The 15,199-nt window shown below is 47.1% G+C and overlaps 1 protein-coding gene across 1 annotated transcript; it reads right to left on the reverse strand.

Annotated features, from left to right (window-relative positions):
* Nucleotides 1–49: 49 nt before the first annotated feature.
* On the reverse strand, nt 50–13,742 carry PSMD9 (proteasome 26S subunit, non-ATPase 9). Its single transcript, XM_020970273.2, has 6 exons — nt 13,497–13,742; nt 5,935–6,037; nt 5,179–5,384; nt 4,023–4,124; nt 2,708–2,796; nt 50–1,077 (listed from the first exon to the last, which is right to left on the reverse strand). The coding sequence occupies exons 1-6, from the start codon at nt 13,644–13,646 to the stop codon at nt 1,050–1,052; spliced, it is 678 nt and encodes a 225-aa protein (XP_020825932.1). The 5' UTR covers nt 13,647–13,742; the 3' UTR covers nt 50–1,049.
* Between the last annotated feature and the right edge of the window lie 1,457 nt (nt 13,743–15,199).

Here is a 15,199-nt window from a genome sequence, read left to right on the forward strand (position 1 = left end):
CAGATCTCTAAATGCTAATCCAGAAACAGGCAGAATAGCTACAAGGATGTCAGGTGGTAACTTGCAATCACTGATATTTATTAGAGTGCATGTTTAAAAAATTCAAACTCTTAGAAAGTGTCCAACCCTAAAAAACTCTGACTTTCCATCGGTTAATGTCAGTGTCCACTTTCACAATTTCCATCTTACAACTTAAGAGAAGGGTGCTGGACCAGACACAGATAATTGTGGGGAGAAAAAAAGTGGATTCCTCTGACCCGGACTTCAGAAGTAGGGCCCTTGCTGCCCCCTTGTGGAGGCAGAAGACTTGCATCTCCCAATCAGACCGAGCACCTGCCCCAAAAGTTGCAGTACTGATTGGTCCGTGGTTACAAACTGTTTTGAGGTTGCAGAGACATTCAAGATTTACCATATCACAACCCAGCCATCCAAGCTCCAGATAAGTTACCTCCCCTAAGCTTAAATATCATTATACTCTGGTCAGTAGACCCAACCTAGGAAGAGATGATATAAGGAAATAAGAGTCAAGTTACAATTTCAGAAATGCCTGGACAGCTCAGCTCATCTCCACTGGCAGCTTTTTATATACGAGTGTCTATGGGAAGACTCTGACCTCATACACTTTGGTTTAAATGGACTCTGTGTGTGTGTCTGTGTGTATCAGGACAACATAGCAGCACACTGCAAATCACATCTTATCCAAAATTTTTTAAAAATTAAAGCAACCTCTAAAAGAGTAAAAATACTGTCAAATTAAATTCCTACCCCATTCATCCAAAAGCAAAAATAATTTCCATTAAAGACCAAGACATAATTTGAAGGAGATGCTAAACAAATGTGAAGTTTTAACCAAGCCTTAATCTAGGCAGACTGTTGGTCAAAACCCCTGCCAGGACTGCATCCCCAACTCCCGACAGAGAGTTCACCCATCCAGAGCTACTGCAAAGCCTTAAGTTCCCAGCAGGAGCTGAAGAAGGGAAATCCCAGCCACCTCCAGGTCCAGGGGATGGGAAGGCGGAGGCCTTCTCTGTCGTAGTCCTGAAGGGCAATCATCTTTGCAAGGGAATAATATTGCAGCTGAAACACAAAATAAAAAAGAATTCAGGTTTATGTTTTACACACCATTAAGAAAATCCAGAAGATGCTCTCCTACTTCTTCTGCATTAAATCTTTCATGTTGTGTCTTGATCCTAAAGCAGATGCTCAAAGAGCAATCCTTCTGCTTACTAAAAAGGGAGTGAAGTGAAGTGAGGGGCAGTGTGGCACAATGGATGGGGAGCTGGACTTGTACTCAGAAAACTGAGTTGAAATCCTAGCTCTAACTACATGGTCACGGACCCATCTTTTACATTGTATGAACTTGCTGCTTCTTCTATAAAATACCTGTGGTACCTACCTCAGAGGGCTGCTCACTGTGGGGCGCCAAAGAGATGGCGTGTGTGAGGCACTTTGAAATCCTTAATATGCTACATAAACATTAGCTCTTTTCATGATGGCCAACGGTGAGGTCAAGCTGACCTTCAGTCCTCTACTTGGGACAGTTTACAAATTACAACCCCTGGAGGAGGGGTTGAATGAGATTCAACAAGCAACTGCTGTGTGCAAAGTAACTTGTCACGATCTAATAGTAATCAGTGCTAACACAAGAACATGCTTTCCTTCCAGCTGCCCGTGGCTGGGAGGGCTGACCAAACCGGGCCCCTGAATGTGACGGAGGGTCAGCGCTGCACTGTCGGGGAAGAGGAATATGGGGATTCGGAGCTTCTCAGCGAAGGAAGCAAAGCCAGGAAAACGACATGGGACAAACCAGCCAAATGCTGAAACAACCGAAAACGGCTGTTGTGAATGTAGAAAGAGCTGACACAGGAAACGAACGACGGCCCCGATGGGAGAAAACAATGACCCCCATTCTGGCATGGTTGTGCAGCGCTGTACGATCTGTCAGATTCTTTCAACATGAGCATCAGTTTTTCTAATTTCTCCCTCTTTTTAAAAAATTCTCCGGCTCTCTGCGAGTGGGGAGGGGTGCAGGGGAAAATTGAGGCAATGTAAAAGGTCACCAAAAAAAAATTGATTTTTTACAAAAGAACAAGCTTGGCCCCAAAGAAGACTGACAAGAAGACCTCTCCCCCGTCTTGCTCCTCGGCAGAGGTCAGTGTCCACAGGTGGGAAACACTGCAAACAGGCTCAGATTTTTTTGATGTGCTGAATGCTATTGATGAATTTTTTCCCTCTTCTTTTTAAAAATACTTATTATCATGATGGCTTTTTGAGAAGCAGGAGGAGCAGGAGGGGTACTGCGGAAAACTGAGGCATTAAAAACAAGAAATAAATAAACAAAAACATCCACAATAGAATGCATGATGCTGGACACCTCCCTAATGACCAAGCCTGGCCCCAGAGCAGAGCGGACAAAACATGCCTCCTTCCTCCCCTTCACTGCCCTGCGGGGTGACAGGGGGAGAGCCCTGGGGCGAGGGCCGCGCTTTGCTGTGGAACACTGCATCTACTTTCAGATTCAGTTAAGATATTAATTTTGCTGAACTATATTTTCCCCCCAATGTCTTTTTTGTTATGAGAAGTGACTTGCTGAGAGGAGAAGGTTAGGAGAGAGGATTTGGAAATGAAGGTGATACAAAAGCAAGAGAAAACAACAGGAATTTTTAAAAAAACCAAAGAGTAAGGAGCTTTTCCAAATCCATCTTACCCTAGCAGTCCTTTCCCAGCCCAGCGCATGGGGACAAGCCTCAGCTGGAGCCTCTCGCCTCCCCGGAGCACTACCACATGCAACGGATGCTGAAAGACAAGGAACAGCCAGTCCGAGCGTCAAATCAGAAGAAGCTTCCCGAAATCAAGCTCTGGTAGTGACACTGCCAAGCCTGTGCCAGCCTGCTTGAGCCGGGACAGGCTGGCAGGGGAGGGGGCAAAGCCCTAAGGATTTGGGCCCAAATCGTCCATCCCCAGAGTCCTGAAGAATGGATTCGAGCAGCTCTTACTTCCCTTTCCCTCAGAGAGAAGACACTCAGCCTGAAGGAAACCAAACTGAGTCAGTGTCAGGTAGGAGGAGAGGGAATGAGGCAAGCGCTAAACCCGTGCCCCCAGAGCACAGCATGTTCTGGAGATCTTCAACACCCCCACCAAGGACCGAGTTGGGGGATTCAATGTTGCTCCAAAGGGCCTTAGTTTAGGCTGGAACAAGGGACTTTCAGCAAGAAAGGACAATTCACATTGCTTTCTGCAAGCCAACTTGGGCTTTTTTCTCCCTAATTACCGGACCTCACTGCTGTATTTTACTAGTAGGCTTTACCTATCAGAATAAGAATTCATGGAATCATGGAATTGTAGATTTAAAGCTAGAGAAGGTGTCTCTGAAAGTCATCTAGCCCAGAGCTTCTTAAGCCATGGGTTGCAACCCCAAAATATTTGGTAACAGGAAAAGGTTTCTGAACACACAACACGCACAAATTAATTAAAAATCAAACACATGATGAATCCGACATGTTTCTGGCAGCCCATCTCACAGCTTTACTGCGGCCTGGCTCTGAACATTTGCGCATGCCCTCAGGCTACGCAAAACCAAAAAATGCTGCTCAAGCAAAAAGGGGTCACAAGCCGAAGAAGCTAGTCCAAAGCCTTCATTTTAACAGATGGGGAAACTGAGGCCCAATGAGGTTAAATGACCTGCCTAAGGTCACACATGTTAATAAGTGGAAGAACTGGGATTTGAAGCCAGGCCCTCTAATTCCAAATCTAGCATCCACTGTGATGCTGGGCCTCCCCAGAAGTCTCTGTAAAATCTTCAGAAGTCCCGGGTGACCAAGGGAGCACCCACGTCACTTCACCACCATCCAGCTCAGCAGCCACTTTTCAGCACCTGCTGTGTCTCAGGCATCGTGCCAGGGGCTGGGAACACACTGAAGCAGAGCCTCCCTTGGGCACCGTGCCAGGCAGGGCCCAGCACTGGAAAGGGCCTGGGGTCAATCTCAGACCGAGAGAAGAGAGGACGTGGCCACCCGACTCACCCCTTCACTGTGCTGGACCACTGTTCCAATGTTCTGCAGATTCTGGAAGTTGTGGGCATTCACTGAGCCAAACTCCACGATCTCATCATCTACTTGGAGACCCTAGAAAGGCGAGACCAAACACAGGGGAGATCTGAATGAAACTTCCACAGCCGATGGCAGCCAAGGTGCTGATGTGCTCTGATTAACCGGATTTTGTTATAAAGGATCCTAGGGTCGTGGACTCAGACTGGGAAAGGACCGCAGAGGACCTCTAGCCCAGCGTCACTGAAGGGGCTGTGAGTGGAAAAGGCTTAAGAAGCCCTGGTGTAGCCCAGCGTCCTCATCTGACAGAGGACTTTGAAACCCAGAGGAGAGTGATTTGTGCAAGCTCCCAAAGGCAGTCGTGAGTGGCACGGTGAGGATTGGAGTCTCCTCCCGCAAGAGCCAGGGTGCTACTGGAGGTGAGGAAGAAGAGTCATTGGGAAGTATTGGTGATGCTTTTTAAAAGCATCAACAAAACCATTTAAAAATCCAGTGACATTTGCCAACAAGAACCACAAAGGAAAGAGACTATTTTTTCCTAAAGGGAATAATACTGAAGATTAGAAATGAGTAATTTTGACACTTGGAGGGTAGAAATCACTTCCTCCTGCTGGATCCATGCAGACGAGGTAAGAATATCACTAACAAGCTTCTGCTACTTGTGACACTTCTGGGTCCCCTCTGAGGGCCACCTGCCTAAAGGAACATTCTGAAACGAAAAGTGTGGCTATCACTGGGGCCTGCATGTGGGTTCTGGGGCAAAAACAACCACTGCTTGTCACCGCCCTCAGGAGCCCTGGCTCTATTTCCTGCCCTCAGCACTTAACTGGGCTACAGAGGGTGTTCCAGAGAAATCCAATTCAGAGGGAAGAACAATTGTCAATGATCTTTGTTCTCATTCCATCCCAACCACCATCCAGGAAAACTGGGGGAGACTCGCTCTCTTTTCCAGGTGAAAAAAGCATTGAGAAGACAAGGGTTTGGCCCAAAGTGCCCCAGGCCTTTGGGCAGCAGGAAGGCCAAGCTTGGAACGCAGAGCTGCTGCCCACGGGCCAAGCCTTGTACCACCTCCCTTCCCAATAAGCTGTTCTGACTTCTGCTCTCTGGGTCCTGGAGCAGCTGCCCAACTTACCGAGTTGCTGGCAGGAGAGCCCGGGCTGATGCTGTTCACTTTAGCAAAGGGCCGAGGGGGACTCTGGCTCGGGCCCTGGCCTTGGTTCAAGGCCTCATTCTGCGCCTCGGCTGCATCCCTTGCTTGCTTCTCCTTCCCCCTGGCATGGAGCTGGTGCAAGGCTTCTTCTACCTGCTTCATCAGGGCTTTGTGGTCATTCTGCAGACCTAGAAGGGAAACTCCTTGTAGAGAAGGAAGAAAGCCATGCCCCCAAACCAAGGCCAACGTACATCTTTAATCCCACATTCCTATTCAGGCAGTTCTCTCAACACATTTCCCTTCAAGGGAAAATGGGCAGATTGTTAGTTGAGAACTATCTCTGAATGTCCCCCCCAAAACGGTGCTGCACAATGATGGGCCAGGACATGGTGTTTTAGGGGTATATGTCACTGTGAAGTTAGCCACCCTTTTGTCTGTGGGGATCTCACCGCAGAACCCTAAGATCATGGATTTAGAGCTGGAAGGGACTTCAAGGATTGAGTCCAAGCTCCTGGCTTTTTACAGATGAGAAGACTGAGGCTTGGAGAGCTTAAGTCACATATGCAAAAAGGCAGGCGGTGGCATAGGTGGGTCTTCTGACTCCAACCTAAAACTCACGTATCATGACCACTTTACCAGAAAGTTTGCCTGAGGCCCAGAGATATGAACTGAACCTGAGTTCTAGGAATTCCAGACCTGACCTTCTGCTCATTGTCTCCCACGCTCCTCTGTACTCACAGATAATGTTGTGCCTTGCCGTACGGACTTGATACACATCCACGTCTGCTCGAGGATAGCCCTCGACGTCCACCAGAGGCTCGTTCATCCCAACTCCTTTTTGCTGGGGAGAAGAAACAAGGTTAATAGATGTCATTAATATCAACTCATCATGTTCTCTTTTCCCAAAGCATTTTTCTTTGTACCTGTGAGGAGGAAATGTGGGTACTTAGAAGGGAAAGCGTAGATCTATTAGGACAAAGAATCTATACCTAGTACCTAAGGACAAATGTCCCAGGCAACCTGGTCTGAGGGAAAGAATCCTGCATTTGGAGTGTTGGACCCGAGTTCAAATCTAGGCTCTGGCATGGGCAACCTGCGTGTTGTTGGGCAAGTAATTTACCTTCCTGGTACCTCAATTTCCTCATCTGTAAAATGAGAGGGTTGGAGTAGATGGCCTGTGAGAGGCCTTCAATTCCAGCTTTGCAACCTCATGACCACGTTGGCCAGCATCTCTGCGCTGGTTCTGGGTCAGGTGCTGTGAGAATCTGCTCGGTGCCCTCCACTAGCTCACAGGCCTCTGGCCATCTCCCTGTGCTCACCTAGGCTAGAGAAATGACTCACTGGTTCTCCCCTGGGCGTCTGATCCCTACTCAATCTGCTGTTCTTCCCTGACTGTTGCTGGACTAAGTGTGGAAGAGAGCTGGGTTACACTGCTTCCTCCCACATTGCCACCTTTAATGACCTTCCCTTCCTCTCTAGATTCCCCTCATGTACAATTCTGAACATGTCACTCCTTTGCTCAAAAACTTCGCTGGCCCTCCACTGCCTCAGAAAACTATGAAAGCCTCAGCCTGGGGCTTAAGGCCCTCCCCATTTTAGCTCAAAATGACTTTTCTAGCCGTATTGCACATCGCTACTTCTCACAAACTCTGCATTCAAGCCAAGCTAGACTATCAGTTGTTCCCTATGTAAACATGCCAAGTCCCACCTTTGGGTGTTTCCACAGAGTATCCCCCCACAGCTGGAATGCACCTCACCTCTACCTCTAAAATCCTTGACTTCCTTTAAGGATAAACTCAGGGCCTCTCCCTGGCCCTCGCCCACTGAGGTTGCAAGTACTGTTCCTCCTCCTCAAATTATTTAGTATCTACTTATCTGTGTACTGTCACAAGTGAAATTTAACAAAAACGTAAACTGAGGCACGTTTCTCTGCACAAGATAGCATTTTATTCACAGGGCACAAAACCTGAGAATAAGATGGATCAATGGTTACCTCAGGTTACAACCAAAGACCCAAGCGAAAGGATAGCTCCCCTTTTACAGGTTTTTGGAGTACAGAACAAAGAACAGAACAGAGTAGGTGACATCATGGGGTTGCGGGGAACATGATGGTTAGATAGCTGAGATGTGGAAAACAATATGACCAGTTGAAATTGGAAATAAGAGGCTAGCAATAGCCCCCTCCTTCCCTCCTCTGACTAATAAAGATCACTGTTGGAGTCTACCTACAAGGCCAAAGGTAACAGCCCAGACTTCTTTGGACAGCAAGCCAGACATCCTTGAAGGAGAGCCCGGCAATGTAAAGATGTTAGGCCCAACTCCCTTATGCCGAGTGCAATTCTCCAAGCTTAGCAGAATTCCTTGAGGCAAGAATAGAACACTCATCAGCAGAAGAGCTGGATTTCTAAACTTAACCTATTGTAGGCCAGCTGCATTCTGAACTACGTTTAAAGACAGAGCACTCAGGAAGTTACAAGGATAAAATCAATTACAGGAGGAAATCACTTAATTGTAAATAGGATCAATACAAAAATGATATGAAATCAATTTAATCTTCTCAGTATATAGTGTTTCCCCATCCCTTACCCCCAGTAGAAAACAAGCTTCTCGAGAGCAGGCCCCTTCAGAAGCAGGAGCAAGATTGTTTGCTGAATTAAACTGCTGAACTGAGTGTGGATATGAGCTAATAATAATAAGCACCTTGTATGGGATATTCTGGAGTTTACTTTCCCCCCAGCTCCAAAGGGTTAACAACCTGATAAGATAGACAGGAGTGAAAAACCCTCAAGAGAAGAAAACTATTGAAACTTTACTCTTCTGAAAATCAGGTGTCTTTCCTACGTAACATGTGAAAAATAAAAACATGCTGTCCTGCATATCCAAATTGAACCCCCTGAGCACAGTAAGGAGCCCAGATTCTCAGGCTCATTTTATTTTAGTTTTCCCCTTTTCAAAACTGTGTTCAAAACGTAGCTTTCCCAGACCTCAGGAAGCCTCCTGCCCCTTGGCCCTCCCAGGCTGCACATAGTTCTATCCTTCACCACATGCACTTCCTAATTTTCAGGTTAATTAATCATTGTTAATTTCCTGCCTGATGTTATGAACCCCTTAAGGTCACAAATTTCCTTGTCTCCCTACAGCAGTTGGGTGATTGATTTACAAATAGAATGGCCCATCCTACAGAGAGCAAGTCAGTGTATCCCCAAGGGGGCTCTGCACTCCGAGTCTGCTGCCACAGTCGTGAGGAGTAGCCTCTCAGGGACCAAAGGGAGCCTGGACAGAGTCAGGGGCTACAGGCTGGGTCACTGTACTGATTAGGCTTCTGGGTCTGGGTCCCAGCAGCACTCTCAGCCACACTGGCCATCAGGGAAGAATCTTTCAGAAGCAACTCCAGACTCCAAGAATAGGCGCTCCCATACACAGAGCACAGTAACATTTACAAAGCTCTTTACGTGCACCGTCTCACTTCATCCTCACAGCAAACACGGGCTGGAGAAGTAAGTCTTAGGGATAGGGACAAGACTGGATCTGTGATTCTGCTGATATACGAAACTCAACAACGATGCAGCTCTGCACCTTCTTTCCATCTTGTCTGGTTGAGCTGAGTGCACAGGATTTCCCTGAGCTCATGAAGCCAGGACGCATGAGTAGCCCGGATTGGTCTTCCCTCCCCCAAAGCCAGCTCTCTATCCACTAAACCACATCGCCTCTCCTGGTGCTGGTATCATCACCCCATTTTATTCACAGGAAAACAGGATCACAGACAAGCAATGACCTGCTCAGCAGATTTCAGAAAACCTGCAAAGACTTCCATGAACTGATGCCGAGCAAAGTGAGCAGAACCAGGAGAGCGCTGTAACACCAACCCTGTGCATAATCAACTGCGATAGACTAAGCTCTTCTCAGCAACACAGTGATCTAAGGCAATTCCAAAAGACTCGTGGCAGAAAACGCTATCCACATGCACAGACAGAACTACGGAGTCTGAATGTAGATCAAAGCATGCTATTATCTCTTTTTTTGTTTTTTCCCCCTCATATTTCTTCCCTTTTGTTCTGATTCTTCTTTCACAACATGACTAATGTGGAAATATGTTTAATATGACTGTCCATATATATAGCCTATATCAGATTGCACGCCATCTCAGGGTGGGGAAGGGGGAGAAATTTGGAATTCAAAATCTTATAAAAGTGAATGTTGAAAAATGAATAAATAAATAAAAGAAGTGACCTGCTCACAGTTACACAGCTAGTGTGACAAAGGCAGGGTGGAGTAGAGGGTAGGGCTGGGCTCGGCAGCCAGGAAGACCTCTTCAGATCCTGTCTCAGACCCGTATAAGTTGTATGACACTAAGCATGTCACATCAGCTCCCCAGGCCTTAGCTCCCTCATCAATAAGATGAGAAGACTGGATCTGATGGCTTTGCAGATCCTGCCACTCTAAAAACACAATCCTATGGCTCCAGATCCTACGTGCGCAGTGCCTCGAGGGATCCTCGTCAACCAGTCAATGGACATTTACGAAGCAGCTACTATGTGCCAGCACTGTACTCACTCCGGGTATACCAAAAGAGGAGAAGAGACAGTCCCTGCCCTCAAGAAACTCACACGGCACAATGACACAATCTAATGGAGGGGACAATACGCAAACAAATACATACAGAGCAAGCAAGCCACATCCAGGATAAATGGGAAACAATTAACAGAGAGAAGGCACTAGAATGAAGACATCAACGATGGAATTTCAGCTGGGACTTAGAAGCTGCCAGGGAGGGCAGTAGTTGGAGCAGACGAGGGAGAACGTTCTAGACATGAGGGACAGTCAGAGAAAATGCCCAGAGCTGAGAGAGGAAGAACAGCCAGGAGGCCGACGTCACCGGACTGAAGAGAAGTACAGGAGAATGAGGTGTAAGAAGACTGGAAAGACAGGACGAGGCTGGGTTATGAAGGGCTTCGAATGCCAAACAGCCATTTTGCATACAATCCTGGAGGCGACAGGAAGCCACTGGAGTTTGCCGAGTAGAGAAACGACACGTTTGGACCCAGGCTTTAGGAAAATCACTCAGTGGCTGAATGGAGGATGGGCTGGAGTGGGGAGAGAGTGGAGGCGGGCAGACCCTCCAGCGGCTCTTGTGATAATCCAGGCATGAGGTGACGAGGGCCTGCATCAGGACGGGGGCAGTGTCAGAGGAGACAAGAGGCTGTTTTCAGTGTATGCTGCATAGGTAAGATCAACAAGCCTTGGCAACAGTTTGGATGGGGGGGTGAGAGAAAGGGAGGAGTCCAGCATGACTCCCAGGACAGGGAGGCTGAGGGACTGAGAAGATGGTGCTGCCCTCTACAGTAATAGGGAAGATAGGAGGCGGGGAGGGTTTAGGGAGAAAGATGATGAGCTCTGTTCTGGATACTGAAGATGTCTACTGGACATCGAGTCAGAAAGGTCTGAAAGGCAACTGTCGATGTGAGATTGGAGGCCAGCAGAAAGATTGGGGCAAGAAAGGTATGTTTGAGAATTGTCAGCAGAGAGAGGGTAATTAATTCTACAGGAGCTAATGAGATCACTAAGGCAGGTATAGGAAGAAGAGTAGGACGCCTGGGACAGAGTCCACCACGTCTAGAACTGTAGGATCTCAGAAAAGTAAAGAAGTAGAGAACCCGTGAGTCTAATCTCTTCCTGAACAGGAAAAGACTCCTCCCTTGCCACATCCTACCCCAGTGGCCTCTACTTGAGCAATTACAGAGAGAAAGCATTCATCACCCCACACCCTGTCCAGGCCGCCCATCCTACTTATGCACAGCTTTGATAGGAACACCCTCGTACCAAGCCAAACTCTGCCTCAGTAATTTACCCACACCTGGTCCCAGCACCTCTTGAGGCATTTCCAATAGTGCTAAGGACTATCCTTGGAAGAATCACCCTAACGTCTGAGCAACACAACATAGTAGTAAGAAAAATACTCACATTTCCATAATGATTATGGTTTACAAAGCACTTTCCTTACAACAGCCCTAGGAGGTAACCTGTCAACGATTAAGGAATCCCGGACTTAGAGCTGCAAGGATCCTTAGGGCTCATTTGGCCTAATCTTTCATTTTACAGATGAGGAAAAACAGGCCCAGAGGTCTACGACCTGTCCAAGGCTGAGCAGCTCAAAAGGGGGCAGGGCCAGGAGCTGGGGCCAGGTTTCCCATTTCCAAATCTACTGTTATCGGCTGGGCCAGGTTTCCCATTTCCAAATCTACTGTTATCGGCTGTCTTCTTGTTGGAAAGATCATTTGCCATATGCTGGGCTCGTAGTAGAGAGGAGAAGTACCGGCATATTGGAGTACAGCCAGAACAACCAAACTGCTCTAGGAGCTGCAGCAACGACCTCAGGGGACAGGAATTTCGAAGCCTCTTTTCCCATGTACACTGCACAGTGCTAAACACAGCATAACTCATGTGCTGCTGGCACTGCAAAACTTGTTAAGCATATTTCTTCCCCAGATCTTCACATACAAATAAGGGTACTGATGATCTGAGAAATTAAGTGGACTTGCAGGGGATAATGCAGCTACTAAATGCTGGAGACAAAATGGGAAAGCAGCTGTCCTGCCTCCAAGTCAAATAATAACACAACCTTCTTCAACTGCCTTTCCCAGGGGGCAGGGGAAACTGAGGACAGAGGGACACGTAGTCCCTGGCAAGAGAGAGCCTAAAACAACAAGAGCTGGGCAGGTGCGCAGTGAGAGGGTTTCACAGAATGTCAGTGCTAAAAGGAACCTCAGCCATCACCTACCACGGTGGTCCTGCACCTCTCTGAAATGTAAAAATAAGGTTAACAATACAAAGACTGTCAGACAGAGCTGTGGAAAAAGCATTTCCACAAACTTTGGAGTGATATAAAAATGGAAACTTCACCTAGTAGGGTGGCTGTATAGGAATGAAAAGATCCCTGAAGCCACAAGAGCAGGAAGGCCCAGCTCCCACAGTCACTACCAGTGGGTGACCTTGAGAAAGTCCTTGACCTCTCTGGAAAATGAGGAGCTACAAGAAGACTAGATGGTGCTGCCAATCAAAGACTCTACCATCTATACAGTCCAGCAAAGGGAGTGGCAGGGAGTGGGGTAGCCTGATGGGGTGGTTAACCACCTCCGAGGAGACATGGAGGGTGCAAGATAATAGGAAAAGCAGAGCTGGGAAAGAGCCTTAGAACACAGAATTCAGTTCATTTCAACTAATACATATCAAGCACCTACTAGGGACAAGGCACAGTGCTAGGTGAGGGGAATACATACACAAAACAATCCCCGCCTATAAAGAACTTGTAGTTTAGTCTATGAAGGGATATAACACATACACAAATAAGAAAGTACAAGCACAATACAAAGGAATTTTAAGAGAAAAAGACCACAGATGCCTTCTGTCAAAGAAGGCACCGGAGCTGGACTCTGAAGGAAGGTTGGAATTTTACGAGGCAGAAATAAGGAAGCTATATTTCAAGTCTAGGGGAACCTCACTTGTGTGAAGGGACAAAATATAAGGCAGTGGGCAAGTTTGACTGGCATAATGAGAAGTAATAAAACATGACCAAAAAGGCAGGTGGGAGCCAGTCCGTAGAAGGTTTTAAACTCTTCTAGGCTCAGGAATTTGTACATTATTCTAAAGGCAACAGGAGCCACTGAAGATGTTTGAGTAAGGAGCGTTATGGTCTGAGCTAACTTCTAACAATACCTACCTGGCAAGTTATATAGAAGATAGACTAAAGGAGAGATTGACGGTGGGGAAAAAACCAATTCTTGCTACTAGGCAAGATATGATGAGAGCCTGGAATGGGAGAGAGGGGACAGAAGAAGAGAGATGCCAGAGACCTTGTGGCAGTAGTATAAATAAGGCCCGACAGATGATTAATCTATGGCAATAAAAGGAAAAGGTACAGACTCCAAGGGTAGAAATCTGGGTGACTGGTGGGATAGCGGCTCTATCATCAAAGATGGAGAAGTTGAGGACACAGAGATTTGGGGAGATGGCATAATCTGAAAAAGAGATCCTAGAGAGAATAGTGTCATGGAGGCCAAGGGAGAACAGAATATCTGAAAGAAGGGTACAGTGAACAGTGTCAGAGGTGGGAAGAAAGGGGATTAGGTCACAGACTCAGGTCAGGAAGGGCCTCAGAACAGGGGACGTCGGGGCTGCGAGGGGCCTCCTTTGACAGACGAGGACACCGAGGTCCTGGCCGGAGGACAGCCGCCCCGCCCCCCTCCCCTCTCCTCCCCTCCCCTCCCCCCCTCTCCCCAGGCCCCCCGTCCCCCCGCACTCACGTCCTCCAGCACGTCGTAGTAGGCCTTGATCTGCGCCTCGATCTCATCCTTCCGCCGCACCAGCTCCTGCACATCGCTGATGGTCACCGGGGCCGGCCGCGGTCTCTCCGACGAGGCCCTCTCGTCTCCCGATTCCCTCCTCTCAGACATCTCTGAGCCGCTGCTCCAGAAGTGACGTAGCGGGAAGAGCGACGACTACGGCTCCCCCCGCGGGCCAAAACTCCTCTGCCCGCGACCTGGGACGGGCGCGGGCTGGAGGGGTAGGAGGGGTATGGGAGGGAGCAGCATGGAGGGATGAGGCAGGGGCGGAGCGAACCCATGGGGCGGGGGCGGGGCTCTGTTCGGGGGAGGAGCCATAAAACCCCGCCCAGCCGCAAAGCGACGGGAAGGGAGTGTCTCCACTGGTGCCTTGTGATCCGCGTTTTAAAAAGCTTTTATTGATCCAAGGTTTTTTACATCACCTTCATTTACAAATATTTCCCCCTCCATCCTTACCTCCCTCGCGAAGCATCCCATGTAAGAAAGATTAAAAAGAGGGGGGAAAAAAATCAACCTGACAATGTATGCTCTATTCCACCTCCATAGTGCCCCACCTCCGCAAAAAAGGGAGGAAGATGCATTCTCTTATTTCTTGGTGGGGGGACTTCAGTTATATTAGCTGCACAGGGTCCATTTTGATCTTTCCACTTAAACTCGGGAGCCCCTGTGTATACTGTATAGTTTTCCTAGCTCAGCTTACTTCATCCCTTTCTTCTGAATTCCTCTGAGGTGTCTCTGAATTGTTACTATGCATTGTTTCTTGAGGGGAAATCATATTCCATTACATTATTGAACCATGATTTGTTTAGCCAGTCCTCACTTGACTGAAATGTCTCTAATTCCTGCTACCACAAAAAGTCTTGCTATAATTATTTTCAAATGGAACTTTTCTTTCTGTCTTTAAGCTCTATGCCAGCTGTGGGATTCGATGAGGCAAAGAATATCAATAACCCACATTTTTCATATTGCTGAGAGTCATAGATTTGGACCTTGAAGAGACCTTAAATATCACTTAATCCAATTTCCACTCACTTTACTTTTTTAAAAATGTAAATAGCATTTTATTTTTTCCAATTATATGTAAAGACAATTTTCAATATTCATTTTTTATAAAATTTTGAGTTCCAATTTTTTTTCTCCCTTTCTCCCTACCCTCCCCCCTCCAAGACAGCAAGCAATCTGATACAGGTTATACATGTGCAATCACATGAAACATATTTCCGCACTAATCATGTTGCAAAAGAAGAAACAGAATAAAAGGAAAAAACACAAGAAAAACAAAGTGAAAATAGTATGCTTCCATCTGCATTCAGACTCCAACAATTGTTTCTCTGGATTCCCATTTTACCAAAGAAAAACTCTGTCAAATGTGAACTCCATTAAAATGCCACCTGTAAGAAATGATCAAAGGAATGGTTTCTGAGAAACCGGGGGCAGGTTGCTGTTAACAGAACCAGGAGAAGATACAATGACAACAATATTGTAAAGACAAACAACTTTGAAATACTTAGTAACCGATCAATACCATGCCTCACCAGAACCCCAAAGGAATCATGAAAAAATAATTATCTGACTCCAGATGGAAAAATGATGAAGTACAGATTGAAGCATTTTTCCCTTTTAGTTTTTTTTGTCATACACCCACACCCACACACACACACACA

The sequence above is a fragment of the Phascolarctos cinereus genome, unplaced genomic scaffold (assembly GCF_003287225.1).
Source record: "Phascolarctos cinereus isolate Bilbo 61053 unplaced genomic scaffold, phaCin_HiC Scaffold_4;HRSCAF=312, whole genome shotgun sequence".
Lineage (NCBI taxonomy): Eukaryota > Metazoa > Chordata > Mammalia > Diprotodontia > Phascolarctidae > Phascolarctos > Phascolarctos cinereus.